General features: G+C 39.4%; 1 protein-coding gene across 1 annotated transcript; it reads right to left on the bottom strand.

The window, feature by feature from the left end:
• Positions 1–5,848: 5,848 nt before the first annotated feature.
• On the bottom strand, positions 5,849–9,527 carry NDUFA4 (NDUFA4 mitochondrial complex associated). Its single transcript, XM_050322740.1, has 4 exons — positions 9,361–9,527; positions 8,665–8,753; positions 8,280–8,340; positions 5,849–6,064 (listed from the first exon to the last, which is right to left on the bottom strand). The coding sequence occupies exons 1-4, from the start codon at positions 9,400–9,402 to the stop codon at positions 6,008–6,010; spliced, it is 249 nt and encodes an 82-aa protein (XP_050178697.1). The 5' UTR covers positions 9,403–9,527; the 3' UTR covers positions 5,849–6,007.
• Positions 9,528–15,122: the final 5,595 nt, after the last annotated feature.

Genomic DNA, 15,122 nt, shown 5'->3' with positions numbered 1-15,122 from the left:
GGTCCCTTCTCTGATGCTGAGCAACAATTTGCTGAACATCTCTTTCTGGTGATGCAGGTGTTCAATTTTCATACATAAAAATAAAATTAGATTTAAGATGGAAGAACTTTTGAAATCCTTTTTCTGTTTGAAGGCATAAGACAAGTTTTCTTCAGGAACAATAATGTAGGGTGAGATATAAAATACTAGACCTTAAACTAATATAAACAGTTAATGAAATCATTAAGAGAAACTATACAAAATTAAAATACATATAGTTCAGACACAATTCATATGTACATTCTACATTGTTTGATGTTTTAGAAATTGTGTTATTATGAGACTAAGCAAAAAGAAAGAATGCTATTTTCAAAATCAACTATACACCTGTCTTTTTTATTTCACACTATGGCACTAACACAAACTTGACATTAGTAATCCAAATTCAGAAGAGGATACACTAGACCTTCTTCTGCAGTTATTCTGCTACTGGTTTTTTATTTTGTGTAATTATTTACCCATTGGAATATCATGCTTTTGTTTTTACTCTCAGCCTAATTTTCACTGCATCCTAATAGACCAAGCAGTCAGGATAGGTGTAATGAAAAACTTCTGCATTGACAAATGCATGTAGAAATTGATGGACATAAACAAGGGAAGCTCCTGCACTAAACCCACAAACTTACTGTAGTTGATATACAAACTGATGCAGCTCCATCTGCCTAATCCATCACATGTCTATTGCTCCTTTTTTTTTCTGGAATAATTCCTGATCTTACCTGGGCTCTTAAAAGGGGAAGGAGAGAGGTGATTTGCACATGCAGAAAACCCACTTCAATGATCTCTGGTCATTTTAAACACATTGTTTTTACTGCAGAGCTGAATTTTCCTCCCCTAAGCTTCCAAACGCTAGGGAGTTAAGTTTGTTTGACACAACATGAAGACAAAAACATCTGAAGCAAATTATCCCCTTAACACTATCAAAATGCTATAGACAATCCTGAGGGGTAAGTGGTACTAGTGTAGGCAGTTTGAAACTGGGATGAAATTCCATTTCCTTTCTGTTGATGACTTCTGCTACCTTCCTGCTCATAGTCTAGAACAAAAAAAAAAAAAAAAAGAAAAAGAAAAATCTATCAGTACTGGGGAAATCTTATTAGATTCAACCCTATTTTTAAACAGCTAGGATCAAAATCTTCATTCAGACATACTGGTGCCACCCCATTAAATTCCAGCAGTGGCACCACTGGTAGAGAAAGAATGGCACTCAGATTTTTCACCATTAAGTAATCTGTTTTCATTACCTTCTCAGCAGTTTGTTTCATTTGCCTGCAGTAGGGAAACTAAAATTAGAAAACATTTCATGTTCATAGTTAGTTTGCTTCCAATGTGAAAAAAAACAAGTCTATAAATTTGTCTATTGGGTTATGGCTTGTGCAGTTCTCTTGTAAAGTTGTCTTTACATTAAAGTGATGAACTGTAAATGGCGTAGTGCATTATTTTGTCCAAAGTAATTCAAATTAATGACCCTAGAAATATTATTTTAGGTTTCTGTTATAAAGCATTGATAATACCCACGAATATTAGCAGCAGAATTTCTATTCTTCTTTGTAATTTATGCATTGCCATGTGTTGACAAACCATTTTCTGATCATCTTCAGAACTTGCTGTCTCTTGCAGGAGTTCCACTTGCCAGTCTCGTGCCATTTCTAGTAGCAAATGAATGTCAGGTAGCTGATAGCAAACTATCATAAGTTTGAATGCATTTTTATGGCCTTGACTTGCATACTTAAGTTCACATTTCACATTACCTAAAATATTACTGATTTTGACTGAAAATAGAAAAAAAACCTGAGAGCTACTGTGGTGATCTCTTAGGCTCTTCACCTTGTAACTGTGAGAATAATGTTCACTTAAAAAGTTTAAAAATTACTTTATAGTTTCATTTACATAAAACTTTTTAAAAAGGAGAAAAATAAAAAATGTAGAATACTTTTCTGGTTCAGATAAATGTTACTCTGGATGCTAAAAATAGATTTGCTTCTCAAGAATGAAAGAGGTGTGCATTTGCTAGCACTGTCTGGCTCTTGCTATTCTTACTAAGACAGTGTTAAGCTTTACCAACCATAGATAATAACACTTTGAAATTATTGAAAAAAAAAAAACCCATCAACTTTCATCCCAAACACATGGCACCAGAATCAGCACACATTTGGGAAATATGCCATAATGACAGTGTCCAGAGACACTCTTAAGAAGCTTAAAGATCAGAGGAGAAGATGAAATTATTTGAGCTTCACAGGAACATCTCATGACTAAATGGTGATGTCAAGCCTACTTCTATGGAAAAGTCGATGGATCATGAAATCACAATGACATGAAGTCAATCAACTTCTAGATTTCAAAACAGAGGACTGAAGAGTAAGTTTTCTATGAAGAAATATACAAAACCCTAGTGTGGCAGTGATGCAAGTAAACACCAGTTATCTGGAGTTCTCACAGACCTGTTGTGCTTCACTTTGTCCTGGAGAAATGGTTCTCTAGCTCATCTAGCTGCTTCCATAGTAAGGCTGGTCATCAAGTAGAAACAATAACTTTGTCTGTACTTGCATATCTCTAATTTTTTTCAATAACTCACTTGAAATACAATTTTTAAATTCCTGTAATAACTTTCAACCTTTCTTTCTGACAAAGTATTACAGACCAATCAGCATTGAACACACATTTGCTCAGTTTTAAAGGTCATTCAATAGTCACACACCAAACTATCCTTAAAGGTAAAGCAGAGCTTGAAAACACATCTGAAATGTATTCCTCAGATGACATTTGGGTAGAAATCCTACACAAAATTTAAATCATTCTTTTACTATCAGGCACACCTGTCTAATTTCTTAGAGGCAGCTAGATTTCTTTATACCCACAAGGAGCTTTCCTTACTGCAGGTAAATCATATAAATCCTACAACATGCTGCATGGAGGATTTGTTCATGTGCCAGAGCTATGGAAACCTGTAAGTCTTTCTATCCTAGATGGGCAGAACTAATTCCAGATTTAATCATCCTGCTGCATATCAGGACCACTGATAAGGAGGCACAAAATAACTGTGTTAATTGAAATCTGACAGTGGCAGGCACAATGCTGTACTGTAAAAAATAAGAGATGAATCTTCTGCATGTGGCTCATGAACAGGACACACAGGCCAGGCCCACACTGACCATTAAAAAAAAAAAAATCTGCCACAAACTGAAATTTAGCAGCTGTATCCATCTCAGTTGAAACTAAGACAGCAGGATATCAGTCTCTTTCAGATAACACAACATCTGCTCAAGCAAAATGACATGCCATGGTGTTAATGAAGGATTTCACTTTTCCTACAAATGACAAGATTTCATTGTTTCACAGAAGTTAACAGTCAAAGATAAACATAAGAAGCTGGATACTGTACTGGGTACTGACAGACCACTACCAAGGAGTTATAAACTAGATCCAAGCAGGCATTTTGGGTTTAGTGGAATAAATGATTTCTTTGTCCCTAAGGAAAACCCAGAGTGAAAAAAACTAAACAGGAATTTATGGCCTTGCAGGACTGCAACTTTAAGAACAAAAACAATATACAAAATAACAAAACAAAAAAAGGGAACCAGGGACTAACAAAGTGCATTTGTATGTTTAAAAAAACAAAACACAACCCATAAAAAAAAATGAGGAACTAATAACAGATCACAGAACTGAATTACTAGGGTATTCTATCAATCTGTAAGTTTACTATGAAATATCAAAAATTGTAGAACTTTTCTTTTAGGAATTTGAAGAACACACACTGTACTACTACCAGTGAAGTTGGTGAGGTTTTCCTAATTTTTCTATGTCCTAAAGCTGAAGATTTAAGCCAGTGTTTAACTTGCCCACAGAGTAACTCTAGACAGACTTGCAGTAAGTAGCATGGCCTAAAGCCTTGTAGGTGTGAGGGTTCAATAATAAGAAAAATAGCTGCAGCATATGGCATAGTATATGAAACTAGTCATTGGTTGAGCTGCTAACTCACATAAAATATGCAGCATTCTTCATTTGACTCAATTTCCAAAAAGAAACTATGTTATGTATTTTGAACTACTTGGTATTTTGGTCATTAAATACTGAGAAGAAAGAAAATTCTTAGGATATTTTATTAGTTTGAAGTTTGGCAAGTAATGGTGACTATTGTCTGTTACTACTTAACATAGGACCCTAAAAGGAAAAAGTGCAAGTGTCCCCTCAAGACAGTGACTTTTAGAATGATTAAACCTTGAAGACTTTAGGTTTTGTACATTTTTAGCAGCGAGTATGCTGCAACAAGGAAAGAAAAGTAGCATTGAATGAATTACCCTTTTGTTTTCTAGTCAACCCATAAAGCTTTAAATAGCTTAAGTAATTGTTAAATATATTTGAAACATGTCAAGGGCAGAATATTTATTTTATCTTAGGCGCTTTTATTAAGAAAAACATGAGCCTGTACCCTCTTCAGCCCTGCCCAAAAGGAACAACCTTGTCTCACCTAAGAATCCAGCTTACTTCCTGGATATTGACCAGACATAATCTGCATTTGAAGATATAAAATCTAAAAGAACTGCCAACTAGAAAGTTATAAAATACACTTCCACTTTTACATGTCATATTTTTAAAACTGAACAATTAAGATTGCAATGGAATGTTCCACTTCCTAAAAATATTTTGATTCAGAGCAACCCATCCCCAAGGATGCCTACAGATTTTGCCCACCACTGTAAACATCTCCTCTCTCACAACACTCACTTTCTTCTTCAAACTCCATCAGAGCCTCTCAACCAACCAAATGAAAACTGTGAGTAAACCCATGATTGTGGTATATGCAAAGATAACCTGAACTGCTACCAAATCAACCCCATCAACTTACCTGCAAGATTTTTCCGTATAAAATATGGAGTCTTCGCAAATGTTATTTTGCAATTATCAGAGAGTAGTCTTTCTTCTCCAGTGAAAGTTCTTGCTCCTTGATTTCCTTGATTCTGTTCCTTATTATTTATAACAGCTCCTATGGTTATCTCCATTCTTAGTCTACTTGAAGTGTTTCAAGATATGAACAGCTGTACTCTGCCATAGTCCAGAATTATATCCCTTATCCAAAGAAATGCCAGATGTTCACAGAAAAAGCACAAAGAATCTACCATTAGTTACAGACTTGCCAAGGTATTTTCTTTTAGTCTTCCCATAGCAACACTCAGCCAAGTCCTGAAGATTTTGCCCCTCCTAAAGGTATTTTAGTTCTTACATCAGTAGCTAATTATTTCTCAAAACCTGTACCCTGTTCTGCTGTGTGCTTCCCTTCCTTAAAACTGTGATCCACAGGAAATCTTCAGTAAGTTTGTAGAATTTTTTAAATATTGAAACTTGTCTTCCTGTTTATTAAAAAAACTGCTTGACTTCAGAAAACAAACAAAAGAAATAAAACGTTCTGGAGAGAGCCTGGCCTTTTTTTTTTTCCCTTCTCTCCAGCAATATGCAAAATCTGTTGCCTCCCTGCTGGATAATGACTCATTGGCATTCTCTGCTACCAAAATTTCTTAAAGTGGCAATTAGATAAATTCAGGTACAATTCAAACCAAATATTTATATATATATTTTTTACACACATATACAAATATGTACTTTCAAGTTCTTCTAGTTTGGTATAACTGCATAAATATGCAATTATTTCTCTGAAGTCAACAGACTGAGTATAAAGCCCATCCAAACAACTCTGTTTTCTTTCTGAGGAAAGATGAATTCGCTTTTGTTTACTATCTGACATACCATACAGCAAAAACTGTTAATAGGAGGATACTGCCATTTTGCAAAATGAAAGAGCAGACACTTCAAGTTTCAAACATTTATTAAGCCTCAACAAAAGAGTTTCAAACACATGACTTAGTGCTGCGTGAGGCAAGTTTGATTATTTCCTGGATGATTAAGCATGACAACTGTGCGGACGGCTTCCGGAAGACCTTTCTGTGCAGCTTACGGATGTGAGTTTTCAGAAGTCAGGGCGGTCCTTTTTCAGTCTACTGTAGTCTACATTAACCGAGTAGAACTAGGAAATTGAAGGGAAAAAAAATTAGTTAAGAAGCTTGACTATCCATTTTCCCTGGTATTTACTAAAAATATGCATCATTTGAACTCGTGTCAGGAATCTGAAATCATATTTTGAGTCTGGGAACTGGACAATAATAAATAAATAAATACAAATTTTACATGAGCAGTAACTTTTTAATTCTGCATTCGGTATTAGAAGCTCTTCATTTAAAATGAGGCAGTGCTCATGTCTTTAACTAGAGAAAACCCACAGTGTTTCTTCTTTAACCCCCAGAAGTCCATTCAGAGGAACTTCTTACAGTACTGCTGTATGTGAACAACAGTGCCAGAAGGGAACATTCAGAGCCAAGTTTGCAAAAGCCAAGTTTGGTTTAACTAGCTGCATCTAGAACTGCAAAGGATGACAAGGAGGAATGAAAGAAAAGATCACATGCTCAGTTTATATTAATATAAGTGGATCCTACTACAACCGAAACAGTCACTGAGCACAATGAATTTACAGGCCAAAGGCAGATTTTGGCCTCCCCACATGACTTAATATCAAGCACGTGATGTTATAGTTTTTCTTTAAAAAAAAGAAATCCTTAACTATTAGCTTGATTATTTTTTGCTATGTACAATCCTTAATTTGTTTAACCTTTTTTGGAAAAAACAAGACAGCCTACAGCACATTGAAATCACAGCTTCCTGTGCAACTCCTACAGTAATGATTAGGTCTTCAACTTCTTTTATTTGAGAAGACTCAGGAAGTTAATGTAACAAAGTGAAGTTTAGAACAGAAGAACAATCTCATCAAAAGCTAAAACTTTTTATACCAGATGATTTTACTAAACAGTCATCCTCAGTCTTTTTCATTTCCCACACTGCAGATTTGGAAAAAAAATCCCCAATGATACACACACCCAAATATGGCAAACCCCAAGGCTGTGTTTGCATGCTAAGGCAGAAGGGGAATGCTTCACAAGGCATGCACTCCTTAAAAGAATTTGTGCTACGCACTATGTTGAATTTGCCTAGTTCAGATATTTAAGAAACAGCCACATTCCAGAAGCAGTAACAAAAACAAAGTATTATGTTCTTCCTGGACTTTTAAAGGAACCACAACGTATTTTATTATGGAGTGTGGGGTTTTTTTTGCTTATTTCAGGGACTGGAATAGTAAGAGATGTTACCAAACAGACACTAGCTTTGAAAACACAGTAGGTTTGATTTTTAAGTAGCTTGAGAATAATCTTAAAATATTCTTAACAGCAATCTACTAAAACAGCACTTCTGTAAAACATGATCAAAACATGATTCATGTCCAGAGAACGGCAATGAAGGTGTTGAAAGGTCTAGAGAGTAAGCCATATGAGGAGTGGCTGAGGGATCTGGGGATGCTCATTCTGAAGAAAAGGAGGCTCAGGGGAGACCTTATCACTCCCTACAACTACCTGAAAGGAGAGTGTAGCAAGGTGGCAGTTGGGCTCTTCTCCCATATAACAAGTGACAGGACAGGAGGACACGGCCTCAAGCTGTACCAGGGGAGGTTCAGGTTGTAGATCAGGAAGAATTTCTTTACTGGAAGGATTGTCTACTTGACAAGTGTTGTTTGGTCAAAGGCTGATCTTAGGAGGTCTTTTCCAACCTAAACGATTTTGTGATTCCATGACTTCTGTAAATTTTATTTGCATACTTCCTCATTAGTTTAATGAAATAAACTGAATATCAGTTAAAGAACATTTCTAATGCAACCAGTTACTTAGAGAGAACTGTTTTGTTTTCAATCAATCAACTGGAGAACTGAATTAGTGTTTCTGGTAAACACTTACATTTTCTTGCAGTGCTTCTCATGAGTAAAGGCCAACAGTTTAGACCTTAGAAAGCTTTAGGTCACAACTTCTGAAGTTTTGTCCCTCTCCCTGTAGTTTATTTCTCAGTATTATGAGTTAGTATATTCTTCCTCACAGATATAGCCTGTCTTTTTCTAACAGTGCAATATATATACATTTATGTATATACACATATACGATTGCTTTCATACAGACTCCATTATCAACCAACACTAGGAAAATTTTAAGTCTCAAACTCAAACCTCTAGAAACAAACAAATGTTGCACAGCAGAGCAAATACATCACTCATTCAGCTACTTTCCAACATAACCAAACATCCTAAACAAATAGGCTACACTCCTGATATTCTATTTCCTAAAAATCTGTATTTCTCATTTTACCTTGTACTGGTCACTGGGAGACAATTTGTTCCAAGGCTCTGGGTTATTTTTCCTGTCCCAGCTATTGAGAGAAATGCAAAATATAAGACCGTATTAAGAGAATCACACTTTCTTCAAAATAAAAAAAATAATTTGTATATGTACTGTGATTATTAGGTCACGGAGTCATGCATCCAAACAAGTTTCCATAGAAAAAGGCATAGTCTTTCGTCAGCAGTTTCTAATTATCATGCAGTAAACAAACAGATCTCCAAATCAAAGTGTCACTTACACTGGACCAAGACATTAAGGCCTCCAGGAACACAAAAATTAGGGCAGTGAAGTCCAATATATGCAGCAAGAGGACCGGGCACTGAGAATTACTGTATAATTACTGTATACGTACCTGACCTCAGGGTTGAACATTGCCAAGCGCATGAGATACAGGCCTGCGCCAACGCCTCCAGATCCAATGATCAAAAACAGAGGGATCAGCTGGAAAAACAACAACAAAAAAATTATATATCATACCACAATGTATCAAAATAGTATTAACACACAGCGTTTCTGATTTCAGCAATGGCAAACTCAAGAGCAAGCTCAAACACTGTGAGCCGTAACACATGGCCCTCTAAATCCCTGGCATAAGCTCCATGTGTGCGGTACATCCCTGAGGTCACAGAGGAACCACCATAAGCTACGAAGAAGCACAAATAAAAAAAATAATGCCGCATGCAGAACAACCAAAACAAAAATCCTGTAACAGCACGGTTCTGAGAGACAAACATCCACACCCCACTGACAAAACAGTCTCTACCGCTTGTTCTCCGATCACGCAGTAAAAACACGGGAGTGGGGGTGTGGGGCAAAGGGATGCGCAGGAAGGACGGAGGAGCCACCCTGGGCCTGGCAGCACAAGCAAGGCCGCACAGACCAGAGGCAAAAGGGACCTGTCCGTGCCTGCCCGCTTAGGGGCCCGGCGTGCACAGGAACGCCAGGAGCGGAGGGGCGAGAAGGGGGAGGCCGCCGGGGCCGGGGACACCGAGCGGCGAAAGGGCAGGGCGGGCGCGGGGCCGGGGCCGGGGCCGGGCGGGGCACTCACGGCCGGGTGCTTCTTGGCGTGGGTGATGATGACGCGCAGCATGCTGGCGGTGGCGGTGGCCGCGGGCGCCGCGCAGGTCTCGCTCTCGCCTCTGCCTCCCGTTCGGCCGCCGAGCCCCAATGTCACCGAGGCCCCCGCCGCGGCAGGTGCCGCCGCCGCAGCCCGGATGTAGCAGCTCCGGCGTTCGCCTGATCGCCCGGCGCCGCTCCCCCAGGCCGGCCGCCCCGCCCCGCCCGCCGCCCGCCGCCCGCTCCCGCCCCGCCGAGCGTCCCGGGCTGTGCGGCCTCGGTGTTATCGCGACCCCGACCCGCCCGCACCGCCGGCAGCGCTGAGGGGGAACAGGCAGCGGATGGGGCACCCCAGGGAGCAGGGCAGGCGGCGGCACCGCCCCTGCCGCCCGCTGAGCGTTGGCAGCGCCTGCGCCGGGGCCGCCCGGGACGGGCAGGGGGTGGGGGGGCTGCCGGGGCCGCCGGGGCGGGGGGCTGCCTCGGGGGCGGGGGGCTGTCTGCCCGCCCCTCGCGGAATCACAGGGTGGGTCAGGCTGTGAGGGACCGCAGAGGGTCACCTGGTCCTGCCTCCCTTCACAAGCAGGGTCGTCCTAGAGCACGAGGCACAAGTTGCACCCGGAGCGTTCTGGAATGTCTCCAGCGAGACTCCACAACCTCTCTGGCAATCTGTTCCGTTGTGTGGTCATCCACACAGAAGAGAAATTTTTCCTCGTACTCATTTGGAACTTCTGTGTATCAGTTTCTGCCCGTTGCCTTGTGTCCTGTTGCTTGGCAGCACCGGGAAGAGCCTGGCTTCATCCTGACATTCCACTTTAAATACTTATGCACATCGATGAGTTCCTCTCTCAGCACGGCCCTGCCTTAACAGACCGAACTCCCTCAGCCCATCCCCTTAAGGTGCTCCAGTCCCTTAATCACCTTCGTTGCCCTCCATTGGGCCTGCTCCAGGAGCTCTATGTCTCTGTTTTACCGAGGAGCCCAGAACTGGACACAGTACTCTGGATGTGGTCTCTAGGGCTGAGTAAAGGTGCAGGATCACTTCGCTCGACTTGCTGGCAATGCTCCTAATGCATCCCAGGTTACCACTGGCTGCCTTGGCCCCAAGGGCACTGCTGGCCCATGGAAAGCTTGTTGTCCATCAGGATCCCCTCTTGGCACTGCCCTCAAACCGCCCAAGAGCCGCTGCCACCCAACCGGGGTGGGGCAGAGCCCACTGCGGCCTTCCCGAGAGGTGTCTGCCCTTCTCCCTGTGGCACCAGGACCACTCAGGAGGTTTGTGGAGTGCACACACGCACTCTCATGTCCGCCCCCCGGCAGGGCTCACCTCGCTGGGGAGGGCTGTGTGCTCATCATCAGCCAGGGTTAAAAGTCGAAGGGGTGATTTAAAGGTGAGACAAGACAGTTTCATTGTCCTGAAAAGGGTACAGAGAGTGAAATCATGAAACTGACAAGTTAATTATTCTGCTACAGTCGGGGTGGCCAAAGTTGGGCACTTACCTGGCGTTAAGAGAGACCTTTGATTTTCAAAAGTGGTTTATAATGAAATCCTACATTTAGGTGATCCTCCCCCTCCACTCCACCTGGAGTATTGATTCCAGCTCAGGTCTTCAGCACAAGAAAGACATGGATCTGCTGGAGCGAGCCCAGAGGAGTCCATGAGGATAAACAGAGGGCTGGAACACTTCCATGAGGAAAGGGTGAGAGAACTGGGGTTGTTCAGCCTGGAGAAGAGAAGTCTCCTGGGAGACCTTAGAGCACCTGTCAGTACCTAAAGGGAACTAACACGAACGCTGGCAAGGGCATGTAGTGGCAGAACAAGGCAAAACATTTTTAAACTGAAAGAGAACAGGTTTAGATTAGATATTAGGAAGAAATTCTTTACTGTGAGGGTAGTGAGACACTGGAACATGTTGCCCAGAGAAGTTGTGGATGCCCCATCCCTAGAGATGTTCAAGGCCAGCTTGGATGGGGCTCTGGTCTAATGGAAGGTGTCCCTGCCTGTGGCAGGGCTGTTGGAACTAGATCACATTTGAGGTCCCTTCCAACACAGTTCATTCTATGATTCTATAATATTCTGGCCAAAGTTGGGATGGATTAAATTATTTTTCTTGTTTTATAATTCTAAATGAGCAACAGGGCTATTTATTGCACAGTACTGTGTCCAAGTGCTGCCCTAGTTTTTTCTCGATTACTGTGCATCTTATATAGAATTGGAAACCTAGTGCCTATCTTTGGGTAGTATCACTAGCCACTCTCATGTATGATTTCTTTCACAAAAGGTAACTCAAAAGGTAAATGGCAGTTGGCATTATTCATTAACTTGAACACATGCATTTGTCCAGTTATTTGATGGCACCATTAAAAATTATAACAATGATTTCTTAGGACTAAAGCAATCCTATTACTTGTTTCCTTCATTTGTGTCAGAGTTGGTAAACGGAAAAGAGCATAGCTGGCAAGCTCTAGGAGTCTCTTAACTGTTGCAGTATTCATTGTGTGGTGGGGACACTACTTTTCATGTTTTTTCAAAATGACAAGAACAATTTACCTATGCAAAAGTGGTGGAAAATGACATTTACCTATGGAAAATGACAGTATCACTGCTATTCTTTAATAAAAGAGAAATACCTGAAACCTCCAAGAGTAACTTGGAAGGTTACTCATCCCCCAGTATAGCAGTTGAACTTTTCACCATATAGTTGGATTGCAGGAATTAGCAATTGCCAAAGCAGCTGCAGGATAACCAGGGAGCAACCTAAGGGTAGATGGATAGCCAGAAACCATGTGTGGGTGCTCAGCCAAACTCATCTCAGATTGAAACAGTTTGCTTTCTTCTGCACAGCTGACATACAGCTAAGTTCAGAAATTTGGACACTTTTTCTACACCACTGAGGCAAGAGCAATAGGGATACATTATTTCCACTGGGCTATGTCTTGGGCACATATTTTTAGGAAAAATATTATGGTTTTTATATGCTTCTCGGTATAATTTTTTTCCCAATGATTTATACTTTTTGCTGTCTTCTTGCGCTTTTGTGAATTTAAACAGAGGCGTAGCACCTGATCAATTTACAAAATTTTTCATGCATTTTATAGGCTTTCATAAATTTTTGTCATTGTGTACATCAGCTTTTATTACCTGGCCCTGTATGGCTCAGCTGCTTCGTTGTCCATATACGTGTCTTATTATTTATGTTACATGAAATGTTGTGTATGGGAATGAATTTTGCAGATGAAAAAAATTAAAGAATTAAAACAATCCCAAATCAGATTTTTTCATTCTATTTTTAGAAATTGAGAGTTAATATTCTGAAATATCATGCAGCGCAAGCACTGCTGAAAGTCCAATCTCTCAATTGTTTCACTTGGCGAAATTCTGAGCATAAACTCAAGCCATCTCTTGGAATCTTGATGGTGGATCTGTGGGTCCTAGAAATGCATACTTAGCTGCCGTATTTGTGTACTTGTACTATGCTGTAGTTATATAAGTTGTATGGTTAATGTATAGTAATGCTGTCACTATATTTGCCATACTTGAAGACTAACAATTTTCTGTTACTCATCAAGAATCCATCCATTCCCATAAAAAAAGTGAGCACTAGATAAAGGTAGAGAATTTTGCCACCTTTTTATCTGTTTCTTAGCTACTCAAGCTGAAAGTAAACACATTTATTTCCTCTTAAGGTTGGTGTCTTTGTGTTCACACCTGACAATTAAATTTATGATGCTTTAGTTAGACATATCACTTCCTTTATTTTAAGTAAAGTTATTTTTGTGTAGGTTTCTACTTTTAAATAAGTAAATCCATAAATCCTTCAGGTATTTTGGAATGATTTTGTGATGAACCAGTCCATTAGGAATTAGGAGCTAGTTTTCCAGTAGAGCTCAGCACTGCTGAAAAGTCAAGTCCTCAGTTTATTCCAGTGCTTTATCATTTACTTTTTCCTCTTTTGTTCTGTGCAGCCTCACCTCATGCCTTCTGTCTCTCACTTGTCCCTCTTTGATTGCTGTTGTACCTTGTTCCTGTCCTGAGGCTCATTTGAGCATTTGATTTCAGAAACGTTTCTTCTATTCCAGATGCTTTGCTTTAGTATTTGGTGGCCTTCCTGTTTCTAAAGTCTTCCTTCCCTAAACCTTACCAGTTATTATTAATTGATTCATAGAAATCTGCAGATTTCTTCTGTGTTCAATATCAATTACAGTGTGCTTAATTTTTTTTATATTAAAAGCAATTGATTTTAGCTACAGATATAATCATGTCTGATCTCCTGAAGAACAAGAATCTGAAGTCATAATAAAATCGAGGTTATTTGAAGAATTGCACTCCTAAGGTGTGGCAGAGTCAGTTCATGAAATAAAAGAAACAAAGACAAAATTGTAGTTATTTTGAAGTTACATATTTCACTTGGAGGAAAATAGAAAGGAAAGATTACTCAATTTGGAGATGTTCCAGTTGGTCACTGATTAAGAAACTAAATTCATTATGAATTGCCCTACAGCATCAGGACATTTCTCTGTTAATTAGAACAATGTATAAACTGAGGATTTTTTTTCTGTATGACTTACCGGATTAGGTAAAAAGGCAAGGACTTTTAAAAATAATTCATGGCAGAGAAAAGGAATTCTAGGGGTGCAAAATATATTTAAAAACTTTGAAAAATATGTAAAAATGTAAATGTAAAGCCTAGCTTACATGCAACAAATACGCAAAATAATTTACTTCAGTGTGTTTTATTCCCATTTGTATGTCTGTTCCCTCTGTTGTAAGTCCTTCTATTCCTTTCTCCGCACTTAGCAGGGGGCAACAGCAGAACAGGATATATATATATATATATATATGCAGTCTTCTTCCAAAGTCATTTGGAGTGGTTTGCTTACATCTTCCTTAATATCTGACGTAAATTTGGGTTTAAGGCTGTTAAATGGAGTGGCTGCATGTTCTATTCTGGCAACCCTGGTCTAAGGGCAGAAAGGAACGTAGGGGACTGAGGTGGAAGCAATGGCAGTAACATTGCACTATAGCATCCTGTGATAAAATCTTCCATTAAGTGTAAACATTGTAACTGTTCTGCAAAAAAAAAAAAATCTTAAGAATTTCAGTATGTTATAGTTAGTTAAGTGAAATGTTATGCTTACATAGAAAAAGGAAAGGAAAGAAAAGATTAAGGATATAAACAAGATTTTTTTTTTAAACACCATCAAAAATACGTCTAGTATGTAAGAGAACTATGGTGAAAGGAAAAAAAAAAACTACTGGAAATTTTAATACTAAGTACAAGGGCTATAAGAGAGAAGAAATTAATAATAAATGGTGCTGAAATGTATGGAAGAGAAATATTCTACTTCTCTCCTTTGTGTCTGTCAAAACTATGGATTGATAAAGGGTCCTGTCTCCATAAATCCATTGAAAGTGCACAAGAATATACAATTTAGGGGCATGTTATGCAGCATAACCTGGTAACAACCATATAAGCAAAATTTCTGTTAAGTAGGGATGCTAGAGATCTGGAAAAAAAAAATTGGTGAAAGTGGTTGTATGTTCTATTACTAAAGGAAGAATTGTTTTATAGAGTTTATAATCTGCTCAGCAAGCCAAAGAGTAATACTCTATTAGGACAGAAAAACCTTTTTTTAGTTCACTTGTACTTATGTATATAACTTATAATTATTCATTTATATTAAAAATACAAATTATGTCCAGGATTTTTACAGTGCTATTTGTAAATTTAAAGTTTTTAGCCCTAATGTACAGAT

The sequence above is a fragment of the Myiozetetes cayanensis genome, unplaced genomic scaffold (assembly GCF_022539395.1).
Source record: "Myiozetetes cayanensis isolate MyiCay16 unplaced genomic scaffold, myiCay2020 scf1, whole genome shotgun sequence".
Classification (NCBI taxonomy): Eukaryota; Metazoa; Chordata; class Aves; order Passeriformes; family Tyrannidae; genus Myiozetetes; species Myiozetetes cayanensis.
The sequence above is the reverse complement of the archived record's forward strand: the minus strand, read 5'-3'. Positions and strand labels throughout refer to the sequence as shown.